The sequence below is a fragment of the Esox lucius genome, chromosome 3, assembly GCF_011004845.1.
Source record: "Esox lucius isolate fEsoLuc1 chromosome 3, fEsoLuc1.pri, whole genome shotgun sequence".
Lineage (NCBI taxonomy): Eukaryota > Metazoa > Chordata > Actinopteri > Esociformes > Esocidae > Esox > Esox lucius.
In genome coordinates, this window is record NC_047571.1 from 10189030 (window position 1) to 10214101 (window position 25072).

General features: G+C 39.6%; 1 protein-coding gene across 3 annotated transcripts in view; it reads right to left on the bottom strand.

Moving 5' to 3' along the window:
- Positions 1–1066: 1066 nt before the first annotated feature.
- The window catches only part of brinp2 (bone morphogenetic protein/retinoic acid inducible neural-specific 2), a 118367-nt gene continuing 94361 nt past the window's right edge, over positions 1067–25072 (bottom strand). For all 3 annotated transcript variants that reach the window (XM_013140487.4, XM_013140489.4, XM_013140483.4), the window contains 2 exons: positions 7567–7789; positions 1067–5865 (listed from right to left, as the gene is read on the bottom strand). In XM_013140487.4, the coding sequence (XP_012995941.2) occupies positions 4746–5865; positions 7567–7789 (1343 nt within the window). In that variant the 3' untranslated portion in view covers positions 1067–4745. The remainder of the gene's footprint in view (positions 5866–7566; positions 7790–25072) is intronic.

Here is a 25072-nt window from a genome sequence, read left to right on the forward strand (position 1 = left end):
GGTGTGAGTTGGGTCTGTTGAGCTACTGGGACGGTGCATTTGACATGGGTCCGTCCATTGCTCCGGTGTGCCTGTGCGATTTTGTGTGTGACGCTTGCATTGTATGTGCTTGAGCATCTAATTTTGCGCCGAGTCCGGGTCTCGGGATGTTCTCTGGGCTGGCCTCGGACGCTCCGATTCAGTCGAGACTGATTGAGGAGGTACCGGATGGGTTGGTGCCGTAAGTACATTTGTTTGGCTGTGGGTCAGCGCGCAACCGTATGTGCTTAGTGTGAGCTGGATGGAAGCTGCTTGGTGTGGTGGTTTTTCCATGCCTGGGCCGTCCTGTTTGGCACTTATCTCTTTGGTGAGGTGGGTGACTGGCAGGGAGTACATCTTGGGCTCGCTCGCTTTGCCCTAAACCAATAGGAGCGAAGCACCTATGGGCAAAACTTCATGATATAGAACGTTTTATGAGTGGAGCGTCGCCCATAGGGTTCATGCCCTGACCAGTCACTGACTGCTTTTCTCGTGAAGAAAGGTATGTCGGGAGGCAGATTGGGGTGTGACGACCTCTTTTATAGCCAGGTGTGAGGTGTGATTTGCATATAAAAATGTTCAGCGCCTGCCTATTGGCAGAGGGGTAAACCAATAGGAGCGAAGCTCCTATGGGCGACGCTCCACTCATAGAACTGGGGTAACGAAATTAACCATTGATTCTGTTGCTCCACCAATGACCTCTGTTCAGCTTGCAAGCGCCCGACCCACTTGGTATGTTGCTATGGCCGGATGAGTCAAGAAAAGCCCTTCCGGTAATGCCTCCCCAACTTCAGACTGTGCTGGGCCAATATGCACTTTTCAAACCCTAGCTGTAGTGGATGGCTGAGCACTGTGGTGCGGTGCCTTAGACTGCTGTGCAACTCGGGAGTCCCTCACTATGTCAGTCTAAGATTAAGTTTGTAATTCACTTAAAAGCAACATGATGATCAGAAACCGCCAACATTTGATATCCCTCAAATGTTGTTCAATGCATCTCATAATTACTGTGCATCCAATCAAATAATTTCATATAGAGAATACAAAGAAATGCAAACTATTTAATTATTTAATATAAGAACATTTACATCCTTTTAAAACATTGAGAGAAACATATTTTTGATCAAACAATAAGAATCAAAAATTCAACGGTACGTTACAGAGTCAACCAGTAGGCATATCAGTATGTTGGTGTACAGTATGTAGCGCATCATATGTACAGATACAAACACAGAAAACGTGATATCATTGAGTGGAGTTCCGTGAGCTGGATACTGGGTTGATGTTTCATATTCTTGATTAAGCTGTGTGAAGTAGCGTGTGAGAAAAGTGGATGGAGCCAACCCAAAGAATATTTACATTCGGCACTTTGGTTCTGGAAAACTGGGAGCTTCTTGGGGAAAAACCACGTTTCATTCTATAAACATACAGACATTGAAGGCATTTAGGAAATATCAGGTAATTTTTCCAACGACGTTAACCGTTTTTGACTGTAAAACTGCTAGGGATAATTTTGTCCATAATAGTACATTTAAAACATTTTTGATTTACAGAAAGTTTGTTGCTAATTAATGGCTATTGGAATGCTTCTACCCCTACAAGCAGTGTAGTCTACAGCACAATATTAAGTAGTATGTGGTAACAAATATGGGATAAGCTATAACTACAGTAAAATCCGTTGCCCTGTTTATACTTTGTACGAACATGCATGCCTTGTCCTGATCTTGTCTGTTTACACTTTTGATTTGATCCTGGTCTGAGCCCATTGCATTTGTTTATCATCTACACCTGTCTAAAAACATTGTCACAATCAGAATGTGGACAATATCAAGACAATGGACACATGTTAGAACTAGGTAGTGCTAGAATTTTAACAATGCCAACAAATTGTTTAATCATGTTACTACCCCTTTATTCCATGCTAAAGTTTTCTAAAATGTATACTTGTTTGAATTTGATGATAGCTTAAAAAACAGCATTAAATGAAGGCAGCCTTTCTCTCGTACATCTTTCTCTTGTATTACCAGTTGAAAAGCTAAGGTCGGTGTCCCTGTGGAAAGAAAGATGTTCCCCCTACATATCAAATAGCCTAACCAGAGTAATAAAGCATAATAGTGAGGTCATCGCTCTCTGAGGCCTAAGGACGTTGGCAGCATTCCCAAGATTTGCACACCAGACAAACAGGCCACTGTTAAGTGACAGTGCTGGCATTGCAGAAGGCCCTTTATTTCCACAGGGATATACATGTCAGGCATCCTCTCACCAATGGAAAATGGATGGAGCACAAAGACCTGTCCAGCCTTGAACATGGGAGCCATAAAAAGCTCAAGGACGACCTCAGCTAACAATGAAGTGCAGCAAATGTCACAAGAAGCGTGGCGCAATTGGAAAAAAGAAATGGCAGAAAAGCTCACCGCTGATTGACATAAAATAATATAAAGTTTGACTGAAGAAATTCTGGGTGGTGTGATAGGTGCTGTGTGCTGGCAACCACACTGACCGTCAGTTACTGTCCTACAAAGCTGTAGGCAGGCAGAGGCAGGAAACAAACGGAAAGGAACAAACAAAATGGCAATGAGATTCTCTGAAATAATTTTACTATATAGGCAAGCCAATTAAATCAACAGTTAGATTTCCAACTGATATACAAGTGGAAGTGATATGGAATGTTAACATGTTTCTAGTATGTGATATGCTCCATATTACTGACATTGCCAGACTAGTGCCTTCAATTGTTGTTTAAAATCATCATATTACTTTTTTACTGCTGTGTTATCAATAATCTATTCCTTGATATTTTCTTTTCTAACACTGATTCCCCAAACATTGTATCCAAATTGTAATTGATGACTGTACTACATGACCTACACAGGTACAGGGAAAAAAAAGAACCCAAGCACAAGACCTCATTTTATTTGACCAATTCCACAACACTGATGCAATTATTGGACTCTCAAAACATCATAAATCATTGGAAAAAAGATTGCCAGACCCATTTCCCTCCATTTCTTGTGGGAATGTTTGAAAAGTTTGCACAGCATAATAGACCCTCCTTGATTGATTGGATGTCCTCCACTGTCCTGGCGATTAGCTGAAGGGCAAGTGCCGATTTCTAGATGACATCAAGATAAATAACTTTTATTTACAAACTCAATGTTTGGGACTCCCATCTTAATAAAAAAAAGTCTGAGTTTTTTTCGCAGGTTGTACTGAGGCGCGGTGAGCTTGATGTGATGTGACAATGTGTTTGGTTCCCGTGCTCTGTGACAACCTTGGAAATTGGTTTTTATTTTGCAAATGCTGCACTTCATATATTAGAGAGCATTCATCTCATCTGGATGTTACAAGGGTAATTTAAAATGTATGTATCCATTTCATGGGAACACAAGAGTGTTGTACATTGAAGAGGGACATTAAAAGTGTTTTCTTTGTTGAGACCAAAGGTTCCTTGTTGACTCTATTGTCAGATAGTATAGTACAATTGATAAACCAGGTATTCCAATATTAGATTCAAGACTGTAGTTTTTCAATCAAGGTTTAGGTTTTGTGTACATTGAAAGACCAAACAGTAATTTAAATTTTTGAAATGGAAATAGCAGAATTGTAAATGTCTAATCCACCAAAGTCAGTAAACATATCCAGATAAAATACCAACAGAAATTAATCACCTCCAGTATTTCAGCTCATATTAATTTAACTTCCAAAGAATAGACCTAACGTGAATTAAATTAATAGAAGTTTAAATTAAAAGTGAGTGTAAGAAAATAACAACATTTCTTAAATAACTTCAAACAAGAACTGTGACTTGCATTTTATAGGTAAGATCCACAATGTGGTGTACTCCTTAGAATGCTAATATACTTAATATAGCCTATTCTAAAAATGTGGTGTTGTGTTTGCAAAATATATGTAAAAGATCTAGCCTGGAAATGAAACTCAACTACTGTAAATGTGCTTTTTATCTGAACACTGACTCTCCATTATAAGGCATGATTTTGTTTTGTTACAAAAATGTTTTGGGTCTATGCACATGGTAATCTAAAAAGCAATGTGCACTTTCCACATCTTGATTTAGATGAAGCAATATTTACAAAGCTGTATCCACATACCTTTTGTTACCATGTCAGATAAATTCATTTTGAAGTCAGCTCAAAATGATCACTCAACATTTAAGACATTTTTGCCATTCAGTTTGCCACAACATTCACTTTCTTTTGGTATAGTAATGTTTCTGAACAGAAAAGAATCACTCATCGGCTTCTCAACCAAATGTTAAGCACAAATACACATCTCACAGAATTTGTAACACCAGATAAAATGGAATGATAAAGATGAAAAAAAAAAATATTATCAAATTAATTCCCTAAGCATAATCAATAACCCATTCGGCAAAACGCATTTCCCTTTTCAAATGAAATTGTCCAGTCAGCAAAAAAAAAAGGGGAATCCTCTTCTTTCCACAACTTTCTGGCAACGGATGAACAAACCAGCGCAGCCTCTTTCAAAACTCATCGGAGCCCCTAATAGAAATGATCGGCATGAAGCGAAAATCTGTTACCATGACATCATCAACGCATCCAACAGACCCTGCTTTGTCCGCCGGTGTTTGGGAGTGTTCCACCTCAGAAATGTACGTACATGTTTTCTAAACCAGCTGACCAAGTTGGCGGCTGACCCAAGAGAAACCGGCAGTGCGTTACCGCGCTCTCAGGGCTGAAATGTAGACTGAGCTAGCTGCACAACTGACCTAGCTCCGCCTCGGAGGAATCGGGCAGCTTGGCGTTGAAAATCTGAAGAGAGTCTCGGATGCGCACCACCTCACTGGTGGAGAGCTTGAGCCTGTGGCGAAGTAGACATGAAAAGAGGTCCAACGGCTGCACGCTGGGCGGGGAGAGCCGGTTGATACGGTCTCTCATCTCCAGCAGCATGTGAAAAGCCGCGTCCTGGGTGCCTTGGGTGTATGGGTAGTCCAGCTGCAGGATCAAGTCTTTGATACCCTCTGGGTCAAAGTGCATGCTGTAGCCGAACACCTTGAGACTGTTGATCTTCATGTATCCCAGGTTGGACGCGTGATCGTCCAGGTCCAGGGGCTCGTAGAAAAGGGTCTCGTTGATGGCTGGGTCGTCGGTCAGGACGCGGCTGCGCAGGTAAATGTGCACCGTCTCGAAGAAGGACTTCCACTTGGTGCCCAGCGTTAGCGTCCAGTTGTAGCACTGCAGAGAGGCATCCAATTTAGTTCTTTCCCAGTCTGGGAAGTCCTGCTGGTTGACAGGCATAAACCAACTCTCTGAGTGGCTGCCCCCAAATGGGTTGACATAAATAGCAGGCACAGGCTCCAGGGTACTGTTTTTAGTGGAGCAAATCTGGAATGAGATACCCATTAGCATATGAATGAGGTTGGATTTGTTTTTGTTGCTCTTTAGTGTGAGGAGCATGCGTTTCCTCCAGGCCGGGTTGAACCAGCTGCCCAGGCGAACATCATTGCTGATGTAGATGGCGTGGACCTCCATGCGACTGTCCAGTCGCTGGAGCAGGTATTTGACCTCTGCGTCCGGCATGTCAAAGTCGATGTTCAGGTAGTGGTCCAGAGAGTTCGCTATGCTGGGCCGACAAGAGCCCAGGTGTAGCACGTTGCCAGGGAGGCACGACCCACAGCGGGTGATGTTGTCTGGGGCACAGGACAGGCAGGATGAACCCTCTCCAATCACACAGGGCACTGTCCCTTGGCAGGAGTTGCTGTGCTCTGTAGCGCAGGTGCAGCTCTGCACCTCCTCTGAAAATGTGCCCAGGACTCCATGCTCGTTGCAGTAGAGGAGGGACTGGGCCCTGTTTAGCCAAAAGCCCAGCGTCCTAAAGAAACAGTACAGTATTAGGTAATTGAAATAAGCTAATTCATAAGGGAAGGAAAAAATTTGCTTAATGTGTTTTCTGCACACATCAGTAGTCACGTTTGTTTTTAAGATTAACATAATTATTTTCAAAACATAATTTAACTTTATAAGCTTTATAAGTGCCCATCCGTATTAATAAATGAATTCCTTAATTACTAAAATGAGTTTTCTTTTGATTAACACTATTGTGCCATCTAGAAATACTATAGAGGAAATAGGCTATATAGTGCAAAAGGACACGAGTGATGGCAGTGTTTTAACTTTCACTTAACATCATCCCCTTTATTGAATGCCAAATAACGATTGATGTGGGCTTTAAAAGGATTATCGCATTTTTTCCCATACTGAAGAATACCAAGAAACCATATGCACAATATCCTTCTACCAGTGGTTTGGTTTACTCTTGAGGTTTAGAAATCAGGAAAACAACAAAAAATATGATTTTCACAATTTAAATAATTGAATTGTCCTTGGAGGAAGGGTTGAAATGTCTATCGTGTTTGACATTTTGGCCTTTTACAGACCTTTGCACAAAATGAACACCACAAAAATAGAAAACAATTAAAAAGGCGATAAGAATTATAAGGGAAAAAGAAAATCATGGTCTTTCTTTGTCCTGATTTCATATGGAACGGATTTGTGTTTTCCAGACTCTATTTGTCAATATTTATCAGCTCTGTTGAATTACTATATGCTCAACATGTGAGTGCCTAACAAAATCAATGGGGGCACTCTGGAGATCTGTGTCCCTGGTACCTGCCCTTTCTGCCAAAAAATGTACACGCCTAATTGTCAGCTAATCGAGTGAATTACATGACAAGAGAAGAAGTACCCCCAACGGACAGGAGCCCTAAGTGAAAACTTATCCAGCTCATGCCTTGAGACAACCCTAGTTCCAGAATCTACTAATTGCAGGAACATTCTAGTAAAGAACCAATTATTGGTCATTTATTCTTTGATTTTGCCTGTTGACGTAATATAGGTCATGTTCACTATAATGTTGATTGGAGATCAAATCTGTGCAACAGTTGGTAGGCTAAAGTATTTATTGTACAACCACAATAAAGGGAAATTTGTACAATGTTGGCCTATTATAGTCTATGCAGAATTGGTTTTGCATAGACAGGTTTTCCTCAACCGGTTCTGTTTTCCTCAACTGGTTCTGTGTTGGTTAAATAAAGGTCAAAATGAGCAGTTATTTAGCAATACATTCTGTCTCAGTTGCTAACAACAACCTGCCAGTCTATAAAACCACTTGATTACAGACATGCCCCTGCAGACCTCACATCAGAGAGGTAGACCCCTTCAATCGGGTCAGAGACACTAAACATCTCTTTCTCCCACTCTTTCAACAGATTCTTACCCTGTTTTGTCCATGTCAGGCCACAAAAAACAAATTGCCATAATACTTTGACATGTAATGTATTTGAGTACGGGTGTTCTACTTTAACAGGGAATAGATTAGTCAAACAACATAGCCTAGAACCACCCAATGAGTGGAAAGTAAGTGGTGTTAAAATGCATTGAAAATATAAAGTAATTATGACTTAATGCTATTTATCAATAGTACTCCAAAACTGTTCTGAAATCTCTGAGACACCAGATAAAATCAATTTGTGATGTGATGTGGAATTGTGATGTGAGGTTTCCATTATTGTACCTTTCTCTTGGGAGACTGATTTGTGGTAGTTTGGGACAGCGTTTGCTCAGAGTGAAGAGTTTCCTCACTATTTTCTGGGCTTTCCCAAGAACTAGATTGGTGTTGCTCTCCAATTGGCTGTAGCGTTTCTGAAGAGCTGGATCTACTGCCCAGAACTTTAAAACCATGGATGTGTTCAAAACGTGGTCTGTTGGTAGTCTTTTCATGAAGGTCTTGAATTCATCTGCGAAAATGAGAAACAATCACAAGAAAAAGAAGATTAGACTTAAAACAAAAAGTCAATAATTTCAGTATACCTCAATAAATAAAAGTATGTTCACATTTTTTACCCAAGTATTTAAATGATGGATTATGCCTTTTAATGTGCAATTAGGGTTGAAACCCCTAATTTACCATGGACAGCTTTTGGTATTTATATTTTAAGACTACTGTGCTAATTTTAACCATCCGGAGACATCCTTCTATGCCCTGGCATCGTGTCTACCCATGCAGCTGCCATGAAGTATCCAATCAAATCACTGTGATGAATTCACAGTCCTCTTTACCGAAGCCCAACTGAGTGAAACCTGCGATTGTTACGGGCGCTGGAGCTTTTCTATTCCCATGTGCTGCTTTTGGCAAGCTGACAATGAGTCAATCTGTGATGCACTAACAGGCTCAGGTCATTACAGTGCTCAATGATCCTGAGTGAGCTACCTCATGCTTCTGAAGCCAACACAAAATCAGTTTGATAACATTAACTTTAGCATTACTGTGTTAGTTTTGCACATTCCCCGGCTCACTTGTTTTACTCCTCCGACTTACTGTGTCGCCTCCGTTCACGTCAGCCTGAAAAGTGTGTGATGTGGCCAAACGGCCGATCATCATAGCTGGATCCATTAGCGTGTTCTGGTTTAAAATGCTTTTGAATAATGGTAGCAGTCAATTATTTTATTGCATTCGATCTGGAGAGCATCTTTCTCGATTCCATTCTATCTGGGCCCAGGAACTACTAATAACCTATGCAGTTATGGAGCACTTAGTCCTACCACTTTGTCACTTTTGCATATGCTACTTTCCTTTAAAAAAAAGAGTAATACGTAACTATACATTGAAATTCCAGGTACAAGGCAATCAAGACACATCATTCCTTTATGGTTGCCTAGTTGATTTGACACAAAGAGCCGGAGGAACAGTGTACTTCTTCCTCTGTACTGATGATTTAATGTACTTTGTGGTTAGACACTGCATTGTGTTCTCATTGAATTACTTGTTTTCCTAGCATATAGTTACAGAATCTAAGTGCCCAACTGACAAGCCAAGTCAGCTGACAAGCCAAGTCTATTGGGTAGCATATTATCTATCATCTAATACAAACCACATGCTTTACCTTGTACCCTGTAACTGAAAATCAGGCAGCATCGACTTACTTGTCAGACTCACCCACATGCCGAGGTGAAACCTATTGTTTGCGTGCTAAATGACAGCCTATTCCCTTTAGTGCACTACCAGCGCCCTAAATGACAGCCTTTTCCCTTTAGTGTACTGCTTTTGACCTGGGCCAATAGGGGCGGGAATAGGTTACCATTTATTAAGGGAGCAGTCGTTGAGTCTTTGCTTGATGATTAACTAGTGATCAATGCCTCTCCTTCCTATCGCATGCTTTGTACAACCCGGTCATTTGAATGATCATTAAGATTCCCGGCACACAAAGGGAATTTGTCTTTTTTTAAAAACTTTTTTCTCTGGCATTTATGACATTATGTGAAAATGTATGGACTATTTAGGCCTTTCAAAATGTGTCAGATTAAGGGATGGGGTTATTTTCCATAATGGACACAACCGACTCTCATTCTTCTGGCCGTATTAGTGATTCATATATCCATGAACGGAACAGACAGCAAACTGACAGGTGCCTAGGCTTGTTCATTTAGATAAAACAAAGAATCTGAATCATGGTTTTGCATGGCAGCCCTGCAACTACATTGTAATTTGATATTAGGGAGGGTGAAGCCATTATTTTTCCTGCCATAAATCTTGTGTCTATGAGTTGTTGCAATTCATCCCCCGGATTATAAATCGATCATTTTACAATGTCATTGTCTGCCCGACGCACAGTGAGATAAAATCGTTTCGTTTTTCATAGGCTTTTCTTTTTTCTTTTGCTGATTCCTGCACCTGTCAGGTTTAAATCATTAAGAATCTACATTGTATCCCATACATCTCTTCATTCATTTGAATGAACATATTGCACAGCTAAACAGGGATCTAAGTTTATAACACTTCCTTCAGATGTATATTCCTTTTTTCTTTCTTTGAGTATACTACTCCTAATGGAATGCTTTCAGTGGAAAACACAGTGAGATGTTGCTGTCAGGCCGTCATTGGGAAGATAAATTGCTGCTTGCAGCACTTCGATGACAAATCCACTGTATTTGAAATGTTAGCGAAGTACATGGTACGACCACATATAGACAGCACATGGACCAGTGTACAACTTATTAGGACAGGTCAATTCTATCGGCAACTACTGCAATTCATGTTCTCTCTTTATGGATAATGTTTCTGTTCTCATATGACCCTATTTCATATATGTTATATTCAAAACACAGCACTATGAATGTAACAGTTGAATGTGTTTGTGTCAGATTCCAATGTATCAAATATTCATGAGGACCTTGTTGCGTTCAGACTGAGCATAGAAAATGTAACGGATTGGAGAGACATCCTCAAGCAAATAAATAAACTAGTTGATGGATACTACGCTTTCTGGTGGCATACAATGTGATCCGGAACTTGACTAATTACATTAATATCTTAATAGATCCTTTTGTTTGGAGATTACTCTAATCCCTTAAAGACTCCTCCAATTTTTTAAACAGTAATTAAGAAATTGCTTCAGAATGAGATCATACACTCGAGATGTTCTGTTGCGTGTAGCAGCATTAGTAGCCTAAGCTATGACACCATACGGGACATGAACTCGAATGACTCATCAGGTAAACAAAACATTTGAATCAAACTCAAAGCACTGCTGTGTTGTTGCACTTAGAAGAGTTTTTGTGTAGATTATATTAGTAACCAATGCAAAGCCAAAGAATCACTGAGTAAAATCATAGATCAAATATTTAATACTCTCAGCCCAGAGCCATATGCTGATGAGCAGAAGCACCGTGTATAATTAGACAGTGGGAGGAAGGAAGACATATGATCTGCATCTGACCTAATGACACAAGCAGACTTGATTTGCATTCAGGTTTGAGCTCCAACACCCTCTCTTTTGTTGGATAACTCACTTCAAAAGAACACAATGCTGTCCTACCAGCATTCTTTGTTTTTCTTAAAAAATTAAAATTTCAAGAATTCTTATACTTTAGTGGACAGCAGCCAATAGAGGAGAGTTTTTTTCTCTTTCTGTAAGGGCAGTGGACTGGATTTGAACCCAAGCTGCAGTGGCACCAGAGGCAACATCTTAGACTGCAGTGAAAAGCATTTGCTTTGTTCAAAAACAAGTGTGTCTGTGTTTTGAACATTATTCATATGAGAAATCCACCTCACTTTGTGATGGGAAAGCAATGCTATCAGGTTTCTCCTTATTGCACTCTGGTGGGTGATTTTAGTAAGGTAAAACACCACTGCCGAGTTTTACAAACTCGTAAAGGAGATCAATCTCCACCACTACAAGGATTTCTTTTTCCAAGGTTGTTGCCAAAACATGAATACCTGACAGAGAATCTGGCTCTAGATCTATAACGCTCAGATATGTCAGTATTTAAGGCTAATGTGTGGAGCAAGATGGAATGTCACCTCAAAATGGATTTACAGTTTCTTAGGAGGAAAAATCTACAGATGCTTGAGCTTGATAACTGTCCTTTTTAACATAGATAGCTATAGACACGGGCTCAAAAGAGTATTATTTTTGCTATGTTTTAGAAATGCCTTTTTGTTGTTGCCTTTCCAGGGCTTACACTGAATACTGGGAATGTGTGTGTATATATATATATATATATATATATGCAGTTATATATATGCAGTTATATATATATATATATTCATATACAGTTATATATATATATATATATATATATATATATATATATATATATATGCAGTTTATTGTTTCCAATAAAACACCAATAAATAATTTCCCATTCCCCCTAATACACATCAATAATATATATCAAGCACCTCTTGAGTTTTTTTCCCAGCACCTTTTGAGCTTTAAGAATGACCTTATTACTTGTGCCAGGTGAACGTCTACAACTGAGAACTTAAACTTAGTATTAGTCTAGTGGTAAGAGTCTAGTTAGGATTAGTCTAGTGGTAAGAGTCTAGTTAGGATTAGTCTAGTGGTAAGAGTCTAGTTAGGATTAGTCTAGTGGTAAGAGTCTAGTTAGGATTAGTCTAGTGATAAGAGTCTAGTTAGGATTAGTCTTGTGGTAAGAGTCTAGTTATGATTAGTCTAGTGGTAAGAGCAGTTGACCTGTAACCTGAGCAGGCAAGGTCATTTTTTTTTATTCCTGAGCAAAGCAGTTAATGCTAATAAGTGTCATATTTACCTGGTAAAATAAAAATGCCAGAACCTTCTTTAAGCTTACAATTTATTTGGCAGTGGATTTGTATCCTAGTCATGCGCTGAAATCAGACCTTGAAATTATTCTGTGAAAAGTAGTTTTCAATCATTTAGGCGTTGCTCAGCAGCTATTTCTCCGGATTCTTGCATGAGTATAATCTGAACACTTAGCAGACGCTTTTGGAACATTTCTGAAAAGCTTTTGTTGAGTTGAGTCATCTGTTGTATCTGGCCCAGTTCTTGTAGCTGGACACCAGTTCTTGTAGCTGGACACCAGTTCTTGTAGCTGGACACCAATTCTTGTAGCTGGACACCAGTTCTTGTAGCTGGACACCAGTTCTTGTAGCTGGACACCAGTTCTTGTAGCTGGACACCAGTTTCTAGCTCACTACAAATAACCTGGTTCATTGTCCATACAGTATGAAAGAGGTAAACTCCATTATGTTGCAACAGCAAGCTGAGGTTGGGCATGAGAAACCTGTACAGACCTTTGTTCTTCACTGTTCTATGAAGTATTTCAGTGGAGAGATAAAGTATGTTCTTATAAGTAGACTTCTGAAATTCAGATCACCGTTGCAATCACTGGTTATTGTTACCAGCTCTTACTCTGAGAAAAGTTACAGAGGGAAGTTGTTTGGCCTTCTGTTATAATCTTTAACATTCGCAATTCTTTGTAGGTAAGCCATAACCTTTAGCAAAATGATACACCGTTTTGTAATCCTCACACACAATACACACGGTCCGCCAGCCATTGTGATTAAATGCGTGGTGAGGTTCAGGTGACAATTTGAATCCTTGTACGTTAAAATATCACATTTTGAGCATTTGATAGTTCTGGATAATAAAGTGTATTAACCTTGGGCGTTATCAAGGTTGCATATATAAAGGAACACAGATGGCCTGGTTGGATAAAGGCAGATGGGATTTAACTATGTGCCCACTCAGAGTTATTCTATTTTATATACCAAACATTCCCTTTAAATTCCCTTTATGGCAGAGGGATTATTTGCGAGGCCGGATGGGCAGCATTGTGAATATGGTCCATAGTCTTAGAGTCTCAGCTCCCCCTCTTTATCCCTAATTCCACAGATTTACCCTCCATTGGAAACAATGAAAATGTCCCACCTGTGTGTGATTTTTCCTTGTTTCCCTTAAAACACCTTAAAGGAGTTCACTTAATTTTTTTCATTCCCCAGAACTCTCCCCCTGTGTTACTTTACAGGCTGAATTTCTGGTGCTTTTTAAATTGCTCCCGTGAAATGTGGCTGACCCTCCGTGACCCAAAGCTTATCTTTTGATTTTTATTAAGTCGTATCTGGGTTTTGATTTATGTTTCAGAAAGAGTATTACTTCTCAACATATGCTGTACCACAGAGGTTGAACTCAATTGAACTCACACTTTAAACTAGATTGTGATAACGCTTAGTAAACATGTCACAAGCCTATGGGAAATAACAGTGGAGACTAGGGTTGCCTCCCAAATGGCACTCTATTCCGAATATTGTGCGCTAGTTTTGTCAAGGCACATTGTTCTTGTGACAAATTTGTGTACTATTAAGGTAATAGATGTCATTTTAGGACAGAGCATGGGAAGTTATAGAATTACGGCTGTGATCTGGAGATTGGTTCTGACATGCAGTTCACAACAAATTTTCTCAAGTTAAATCTTTATTTTCTCTTCATGCGGGGTGAGGAGGAAGCAGGACAGTGACCTTGCTGCTCACACATGAGTCATGCATGCTTTGAAAATGCTAATCTTAGCCTCTATTTATTGATCCCAGTGCATTTCCTTGTATTTCAGCAGTGCAGGAATATGAGATCCCCTCACTCCAAGGCAATGTCCTATGGCGGTGTAGTAGCAATTACTCTATAGGTGAAGCGTCACTGACAATGAAGAGCTTGTAGCAAACTATAAATCTTTGCTCTTACAGTTAGGGAATTTCTGGGAGTTTAATCTCCTCATGGTAGAAAATGTTGCAGCCGTGGGCTAAGTAAAGATAGAAATGTTTGCAAGGCTTACGTTGCATAGAACACTCAGCAATGGGCTTAGGGCTTAGTAGCTTAAGATGGAAGAGCTAACCTGGTAGAGAATTGCCTTACCTTGGCTGGCACTGTGTATCTTTGAACGGCATTGGTAAAAGTTTCCAAAGTGCTATATCTATTGAGAACTTAGTTTTGAGTAGATTGACCTTTAAATGTAGGATCATCATTACAAGCTCAATGTCGTTGATAGGGTAGTGTGAATTGATGAATACGAAATGTTGTTTCAATTAAATTCTACAAATGAGCTGTCAGAGTTCACTTGACAAATGAAGGACTATAAATAGCCCTTAATCTTAAGTTTATGAAGGGCATTTTCCTATTGCCCTAATGGGTTACCGTCCCATGAAATTTACACTTTCATCTTACATTCATTCATCTTACTATGCTGATAGACGTACAGATATAGGATCTCTATTTGATCGTTTTTTTTTCTGTAGGACATGCAAATGATTGTAACACTGGATTAGCCCTAGCTACTACAAATTATTGTAACACTGGACTTGCCCTAGCTACTACAAATGATTGTAACACTGGATTTACCCTAGCTACTACAAATTATTGTAACACTGGACTTGCCCTAGCTACTACAAATGATTGTAACACTGGATTTACCCTATCTACTACAAATTATTGTAACACTGGACTTGCCCTAGCTACTACAAATGATTGTAACACTGGATTTACCCTATCTACTACAAATTATTGTAACACTGGACTTGCCCTAGCTACTACAAATGATTGTAACACTGGATTTGCCCTAGCTACTACAAATGATTGTAACACTGGATTTGCCCTAGCTACTACAAATGATTGTAACACTGGATTTGCCCTAGCTACTACAAATGATTGTAACGCTGGATTTGCCCTAGCTACTACAAATGTATAATCAACCCCTACGAAAACATCCAGTATTTATAATCTGCACAATAGTGAACTTACGGAGCTCTGGAGGTGACACTATATGATTTGTTTTTGCTCTCTTTTTTTAAAACCTGCTCTTGTTTTTCAAAACATGCTCTAGTATTTACACACACAGACAGACATATTAACATACTACACCTATACACACACAGGCAGACACATTAACATAATACACTTATACACACACAGACAGACACATTAACATAATACACCTATAAACACAGATAGACATTAACATACTACACCTATAAACACAGATAGACATTAACATACTACACCTATACACACACAGACATAAACATTAACATACTACACCTATACACACACAGACAGACACATTAACATAATACACTTATACACACACAGACAGACACATTAACATACTACACCTATACACACACAGACAGCTCTCTTCCTATTTACAGTATCTGCTTCAAAAAAATATATAAATTGCATAATATTATTTTTGATGACATAATCACCTCAAGTCACATCATGGCATGGCAGGTCTGCCGTGCCAGTCACATCCAACGCCCTATTTCCCTCATTTGAAGCTCAGATACCTGTTTGTCTTTATTGCCCTCAACTGTGTTCCTCATTACTTTTCCTACGTAAGTTCCTCCTTCCCTAATGTTTCTTGTCAGTCTTTATTTGGTATTCATGCCAGTGTAACAATGTTTCTGTTTTTATGTGTAGTTTCTGCTTTTGTTGCAATTATTTTATTATAAGTCCTCTGTTCTCCATGTGTCTTTGCCCTGCCTCTTGCCTACAGTGTTAGGCCCAGGGTATTATTTGTAATTTAGACATATTTATCTTTTAGTAGACCAGCTCACACATTACTCACATTTAGCTAAGTGTTTCTGGCTATATGAAGCTCTACTCTTAAATTCGGAATCCTTAATTTGAAAAGCAATAACCCTTGTTTTGGTAGAAGGAATTTACCTACTCTTATGCCTACAGCTAACTAGGTGTCACCATTTGTGATACTAAAATTATAATTGTAACCATGTTTTGACGATGGTTTACCTTGGTTTACTTTGCAAACAAATGTTAGAGGAAACAATATATTCAGTACAATTGAACGAAACACCATGAAGGATTCATAAGTTACAGTATGTTCTTTAAGAATCAGTGGGTGTATATATACAGTGGATATAAAAAGTCTACACACACATGTTAAAATGCCAGGTTGTGTCAGACCATTTTCCACTTTTAATGTGACCTGTAATGTGAACAATTAACAAGGGGAAAATTGAAAAATAAAAACCTTACAATAACCATATGTGTTCACACCCTCTTATAACTGGGCATGTGGCTGTGTTCAGAATTAACCAATCACATTCAAACTCATGTTAAATAGAAGTCATTACACACCTGCCATCATTTAAAGTGACTCTGATTAATCACAAATAAAGTTCAGCTGTTCATCATGGCTTTTGCATCTCAGAGCAAAAGCCATGATGCACAGACCAAAGCATCAGAGGGATATTATTCTTGAAAGAAATCATTTAGGAGAGGGGTACAAAATTTGTTCCAAAACATTAGATATACCATGGAACACAGTGAAGACAGTCATCATCAAGTGGAGAAAATATGGCACAACAGAGACATTACCAAGAACTGGACGTCCCTCCAAAATCTAACACAATCTCCCTTATTCTTAATATGAATGGGCTATGGGGAAGGGTGGCAAGATGGAAGCATTTTCTTACAAAGAAAAACATCCAAGCCTGGCTGAAGTTTGCAAAAACCAACATCAAGCCCCCCAAAAGCATGTGGGAAAATGTGTTATGGTTTGATGAAACCAAGGTTGAACTATTTGGCCATAATTCCAAAAGGTATGTTTTGCGGGGAAAAAACACTGCACATCACCTAAAGAACCCCATACCCACAGTGAAGCATGGTGGTGGCAGCAGCAAGCTTTGGGGATGTTTTTCTTTAGCTGGAACCGGGGCCTTAGTCAGGGTAGAGGGAATAGTGAACAGTTCCAAATACCAGGCTATTTTGGCATAAAAACTTCAGGCGTCCGTTAGGAAGTTAAAGATGAAGAGGAAGTTCACCGTTCAGCACGACAACGACCCAAAGCACACATCCAAATCCACAAAAGCATGGCTTCACCAGAACAAGATTAACATTTTGGAATGATGCCGCCAGAGCCCAGACCTGAATCCAATTTAACATATGTGGGGTGATCTGAAGAGGGCTGTGCACGGAATTTGACAGATTTGGAGCGCTTTTGCAAAGAAGAGTGGGCAAATATTGACACATCAAGATGTGCCATGCTAATAGACTCCTACCCAAAAAGACTGAGTGCTGTAATAAAATCAAAAGGTGCTTCAACAAAGTATTAGTTTAAGGGTGTGCACACTTATGCAACCTGGTTATTGTGATTTTTTCCTCAAATATTTCAGTTTGTTTTCAATTTAATTGTTCACGTTATAGGTCACATTAAAGGTGTAAAAAGTTCTGACATAATTTATCTTTGTCTCATTCTTTTACATCGCAAGAACGTGGCATTTTAAAAGGGGTGTGTAGAATTTTTATATCCACTGTATGTATATATGTATGTAGGTATATTATCATTTTAACCATGTTTTGACAATGGTTTACCTTGGTTTACGTTGCAAACAAACATTTGAGGAAACAATATATTCAGTACAGCAGTTAAACGAAACACCATGAAGGATTCATAAGTTACAGTATGTTCTTTAAGAATCAGTGGGTGTGTATATATGTATGTATATAATATATATAATGTATTTATTCTAAAAAATTAGAATCTGTGGATACCAGCTATAAACTGGGTAATGAGATCCTTATTAGCTGCAGTGACTCTAGCCCTACGACTGATGGGCTGTATTCGACAGTGTGAGTCTAATTAAGCTGGTGAAGACTACCCTCGGCTTCAGGAACTGTCCATGTTGCACGCATACGCTCACAAACACACAGAAGGACAGCTCATTGTCATTAGCTACTGAGCATAGTTCTACTCGCATATTAACCCTGACATCGATTGAATATTTTTCAATTACATTGTTTCAACCCCCGAAAGGTGTTTAAAACAGGCTCAACTGCAAAAACAGCAAGTCAAGAGATGTCAACCATGTTTTACGGTAAGTAAAACACTCATACTGCAACACACTGTAGCTTTATCCTGTTCAGCAGAGGTTCACTTGTTTTCACAGGGAAGAATCTTACAGTGTAGAACTTCACCTAGGCAGTGCTTTTTTAAAAGTATTTTGAGCCGAGAGAAAGGATTAATACTATCTTCGTGATTACATTCTCAGATAGGGTCCCCCGGGATGGCCAAGATGCTTGGAAACGAGACGTGCAATGGGAGAGTATACATTACGCCGCCCCCCCACCCCCTTCAGGGACTTGTAATACACCTCCCCTAGCTGCCTTTGTTCAGGGGGCATGTGGTCCTTTCTCCAGACCACTTTACGCCTCAGGCGTCCCAGATGGCATCCTACTCCCTATGTGGTGCACTAGTTTTGACCAGGGACCAATGAGCTTTAGTCAAAAGTAGGGCACAACGTAGGGAAACGGGGTGCCAATTGGGACGCTCTACTTTTCCTACCAAAGGTTCTCTGCAGGCGTTCCTGCTGAGAAATGGAGCCTGAGCTGAAGGATCCCTAACCACGCTAGATTACCCCATGTGGATTTGATGCATCTGTATCTCAACAGGCTCACAGAGTGAACAACAGTGGAAGATGAACTGCCATTGTCTTCACCATTTATCAGCTGGAGAGGGAGAAGAGGCCTCGGCCTGCTATTCTATTTATATATTTTTCTCTTTGTGGCAAGCAGTCAGATATTGAACAGCGCTGATGATGTTTGGTTCTCTCAGAAAAAAAACATGTTAATTATAGTACACAACACCTCCTCCAGACGCATTGTGCTACTTTTCCGAACGACTGGTCAATTTTAACGAGGGATCACAGCTAAAGAACGTGAGCGTTCTGGTCACATTGTTGAACACAAAAAATAGGCAAATAAATGTATATATTTGAATCTTTAAGAGATTAAGGAGGTTCAACTGGTGTTGGAAATACTTTATGAAAGCAGGTGTCTACTGCTGGTTCTATGCCAGGATTTCTGAACCCCTGGCGAGAAAACAGTTGAACAGAGAGTCTGAGGACCTCAGCGGATGTCTTCCAATCAGAGCGCATGGTGGGCTATTGGTTCCCAGGGATCTGAGAGAGCTTTATGGGTCAGAAAACACAAGGACAGTCCCTGGGCTCCAGTGGTGCTCTGACAGTGTTTCAAAGACGACTTCTCCAAGAACTAACCATATCTCTACCCGAGCCTTAATCCATGCCTTGCACTCCCGCTGCTGTTTCCTATAAGCCCTGAAATGTGTCAGAATAGTTTGTTTTTTGCTTCTTTTCTCTTTAAAAAAAGTTTCTGAAACCATATCGAATATAGCAGCTTTTTCAAAAAATGTTTGCCGCTACTGAAGCTTGATTTAAGGCGGGTATGTGCCGCGTGGCGTCTGATCATTCGTCTGATCATTCGAGCTAACTCACGTGCCACCGGCATCAACATCTGCACGGAGTATAAAGTCACAGGGATCGAAGTATCCTGAAGCAGGCTACCGCTGAAGCCCTGTGGCGTTCAGCTCACAACTCCTCAAATGAGAAGACTATTAATACAATTGGTGTAGGTTTCCAGAGTTTTATCATGCACCTCGAATTAGAGCTTATGGCAAACCTCATCTTTGACCTGTGTAGGATTTGTGGGAAGCTTGCTTGCCCATTTTTTGTTAGTCTGTATATTACCGATTAGAAAGAGTTGATCTGTTTGGCACTGTATCAGCATAAGTTCATGGTAGAATTATAGCCCCAATCATATTACTGACTGCAATATGCAACTTTTACCAACCCATAGGCTATGTCTCTAGCAAATTCTGTGGCTGTGTGCATTACATTGGATTGGCTGCTGGTCAAGCGCTATTGAGCTATGCATGGAGGATAAAAGCAGCATTTCTGCAGGATTTGTAAGGAGAATCTGCCATGAATTCTACTGTATAATCCCTTCTTAGAGGAAACATTACTGGGTCTAAGCAGAATGTTTCTTTGGCCTGCTTATCAATCTACCTGCATGTGTCCCTGAAAAAGTTGCCACGTGATCTTTCAGATATTTTACCAATGGTGTCGTCCAATCAGAGCAGATTTATTTTCAGTCAAACCAAGGGATATAAAATAAATACAAATCAGTCAACCGCTAAATGTAGAAAATGCTAAGATATTGAAGATATGTCTGTGGTGATATAAAGTGGTATTTTGTTTGTCTGACCGGATCAATTCACCGTCAAATGTAATCCTAAATCAAAAAGGTTAGGGATTGTTGCCAACTTTTAAACCAAAAAAAATCATTTCTGGAGTATTTTTCTTGTTTGAACCAATCTGTCACATTCAAAATGTGCATGTGCCACATTTAAGCTCACCCAGTGCATGCTTTATTGAGGTAATAAAAGCAGGAATGGGCAAGACATCAGTGAAATTTCAATTGGCAGGCCTTAATGGGGAACTAGTGCCAATACTATTTGTAGGTGGTACCATGTATCAAATAACTCTCTGTTACTTCAAGGCATTTTTTTTAATTAACATAATGGAACCATTGTGACAATTAAGCGATTTGTGGTGTATCAGGAACACTGGGAGAACAGACTACTTGACTTTTATGGACTGAATTTACAGCTGTGCGCATCATCTGTTATGATGGTTAAAGGATGGGTTGACAGATTATTTTTGACCGATTAAAAAAATCCATTAATAACTTAAACCTGTTAAGATTTATATAATGATTGTACATTGAGGAATTAGATAGTCAGGTGTGGCTTGACTATAGAACTACCTTTGGAGAAATTTGTTTTGCTTTGTCAGTCATAGAAATCTATGTAGAAATGACGTCACTATGGCCTAGGGTTTTCCAGCTGTCTTCTGTTACACATTTACTACTCCGGCATTGGTTCAAATCAGGCCCACAGTTTTTTTCTAAAATGGGCATGTATTTTCCCAAAAACAAAAATAATTCTCAGTTTAAACATTTGTTAGGTTGTCTTTGTACTATTTTCAATTAAGTATATGGATAAACGATTTGCAGATCATTGCATGATGTTTTTATTAGCATTTTATGCAGTGTCCCAACTTTATTGGAAACAGGGTTGTAGATGGCTCACGATTCCATTTCAATGATGTTGCACTGTGAAATATGATTCAAGAAAGCTAATTTAACCAATCGCTTAATCGGTGCAATAGGCTATGTGCACCATCGTAGTAACGAACTTCCGCTTTTGTCTAGAAGTCGGCATTGCAGTTTCCGGTTTACTTACTAATACTCATCCGCATTAGTAAACACCTAAACTCACAACAAGATGAGTGATGCTGTTGTACTGGGAAAAATGAAATATAATGTACGTGACTCATTTAAGTTTCAAGGTACAAGTGGGGCATCATTTTAATCAGGAGAACATCTGGCTAAAGCGGAACTTGGTCCATACGCTTGTGCACAGAGCCTATTCTATGAGTCAGTTGGACATTTTCACTCAGTCAAAATGTGTGAAAGTTCAGTCATTCTAAATGCCGAATGTCGTGGGTGAAAAAAAGAGGATTCTTTGATTGAATTCAAACAGGAATAACACAACACTTTGCCAGCCTGCATGGAGTAAGATTGAATGTGGAATTGTAGAGCATGCAACTGGAATAGGATGGTGAGTTTGTGCACCAACATTCATAGAGGTTGATTTAACACATAATTGGGGTGGCAGGTGGCCTAGCAATTCTGAACAACTGACCAAATGTTGCTAGCACCGGCAAGGTGCTGTCCCTGATCAAGGGAGTTAGCCTTAATTGCGCCATGAGCTCTCATCATGGCAGCTCCCGCGCCTCTCCGACTCTTGGTTGGACCTTGTGTGCAAACTTACTTTCTCCCTTTTCCCTTTCCCAATTGCACTGCAACCAGCTGCGATATGATTGTGAGATTGCTGTACAAAAAAGCATAGAAGTTGCTTCAACTTACAATTGTACAGCAACCAGCTGTGATGGGAGTCCTATCCCAGCTGGTTTCTTTTTCCCATCAGATTATTATTATGTCCAAATATGTATGTGCAACCAAAACTAGTGATTGTCACATTATGGATTTTTGGTTTGACAATTAGGCATTGTACTACTGAACTTTACCACATAATTTTCCTTTACTCACAATTATATTTTGGTCATTTAGCACATTGTTTTTCAAAGTCTAGGTCCCGACCAATGGGTGGGTCACAAGAGGTTTGATTTGAGTTGCCAGTTCCACAGGAAGGCAATGCTTGGCATTGTGCCCCTCCCAGAAGCTGCTGACCACATGATGTGAATTAGCCTACACAGTGTTGCACGCCAAAAAAACAACAGTGTGTGTGTGTGTTTGTGTGTGTGTGCACTGTGTAAACTGTGGATGCTAACTAGAAGCACTGGCAAATAATGTATAAGGAGAAGGTAAAACGCAAACCCTTCAAGGTAGAGCTCTGTAGAATTGAAATTAACTGAGAAAGGCTGTCTCAAGGAAATGATTTTGAGTGCTGAAAACAAAGACGCAAACTGGTTAATGGAAATGAAAGGAGGAGTACTGGCATTGAAGATGCAGCAGTCACCTTGCAACAGGAGCCGGTACCAGTCAGCAAAACATGATGTGGATCTCTCTTTCCCACGATGCTGACCGGCCAAGTCAAATGAGGGAACACATGGATTACAACAGTGAATGCGGTCTTCCTTTACAATTACAGACCCACATAGTTGCTTGTTCACTTTTATGGAACTCTTATTGTTGCCCAAGTTCACTGGGTGAAGGTGGACTTGAAGACAGGAGCGTTATCCTACTGAAAAAGTAGTTTATTAACCTACTACGTCAGTGGAAGCTTCCCCAAATAGTAAATACCCTAGAAAGTAATGTGTGGTTGTTTTTGATTTCCTACTAAATAGACTTGTGTGGTCACCATGCCCAAACATTGTATGTTTTGGATGGTCATTCTTGCAAATAAGAGTTTGGGGAAGCCAGGTTTAGATAACTAATATTCCTATCATAATAACTAACAAAGTGCAGGTTACATTTATTCACCAAGGATCTAACAAAATTTTCATATTAATCAATGAATTGCTGGAATCAGCACAGAAATTCAGACAAGCTGAAATGAACTGCGCCTCTGCTCGTCTGATGCAGGTGGCGTAATGAAATAGTGCAGCAGCCTTCATGAGACTGAATAGATTGCCCCTGGGAAAGTTTGAGCACAGTTGGATTTTCCCCTCTGACAAAGATAAAGCACAGAAATATATAGAATTGTGCATCTGATATGCATGTTGCTCTCTCATTCTGCAAACCTGTAAAGAAAACAAGACTCTAAACGACTGTAAAGAAAACAAAGCAGGTGCATCTGTCACATTAGAATCAGTCATTAATATTCCTAAATTAATGTTTGAAGCAAACAAAGTAGGTCTAAACTTGGTATGTCCCATGATTATCAGAAAGAAATACGTCTGAGAAAACTAATGTATGTTATTACAGATGATAATAATGGTAATACAAATTGTGAGTACTGCTACTGGAAATAACTGGAATTTTGTACATTTTCAGATGCCCTTTTGATTGTATGTTTGGACGCGATGGTTGGACAAAAAAACAGAAAAAAGTTTGAAAACCATAGATTTAGCAGACAATCTTACCTAGAGAGATTCACAGTTATAAGAGTTATAACCTTGCTGAAGGGCACAACAACAGGTTCTTTACATTGTTGGATGGGAATTCCAATCAATGACCTTTCTTTTTATTGGCCCTATGCTCTAACCATTTCTGCCTTACTGTCCTCTACTGTCCAAATACAGACGTCAGTGAAATCAAGGCTGAATCAACGCCAGGACGGACTCTCCAAATGTGAACCTCTTTCCAACATCCATGCACATCTGATGCTCAGTGGGTGAGCATTCTGGTTACAGTAAATGGAAAAAAGTGGAGATGGTAGGTTCAGTAAGAGCGGAGAGAGGTGACATTAACTGGATGGCGAGAAAGAGAAGACAGAGGTGGGGGGTAGTCCTATTTCACAGTGTTGCTTTTACACATAGACGACAAAGAAAACTACTAAATACTGTATATTAAAGATATGTGGGTTTTCGGTAATGGAATTCAAGGTGCAGTGTTTCATGAACTTTCTGGAGGCGAATAACTTCTTCAGACCTGTATCGTCGGCACAGATCTTTACTTGTTTTCATGTGGTTTTAATACTGTTATATATTTTAGGTAGAGGTTGTGGAAATACCTTTTCCTCCTGTTTGACCAGGAAACTTACACTAATGCATAGCCTGGAAAGCTGGAAAGTTGTTGTAAAATGTCTCAATGCCTTTAAGCAAAATGTGATGTATCTATAGTGTGACAGAACCAAGGGAGTACTGTACTCACTCAGCTACAACGCCAAAGATATGTCTTATCAAGTAGATTGAGATTGTTTTCAGGTTAGAAATCTAACCATCCTTAAAATAAAATTAAATGTTCTTAACAAGTGAACGAGTAATTTGTCTTGTTCCATTGGCAGATTATTTCATGGTGGCAACAGGGATAAGTGGGACCTTCTGTATAGCTCAAACTGTTTGAACATTGTCAAGAGGAGTGGACATGGGAAGCAAAGCCCTCTGGTATTCAACCTGTATGGGTTAGACTGTGTAGGAAGCCCTCTGGTATTCACCCTGTATGGGTCAGATTGTGTAGGAAGCCCTCTGGTATTCACCCTGTATGGGTCAGACTGTGTAGGAAGCCCTCTGGTATTCAGACTGTGTAGGAAACATATGCATATAACCATTATAATGTTTTTATGGATGTCAACCGAAACCCTGATGTCATCATGGTCACCAATCAACTCTATTATACTTAACTGTGTGATGGCAATTCTATCGATCAGAAATCTTAAAGGAGGAAATACAGAGACAATATTCTCTGGGCACAATTTAACCATTTATTATT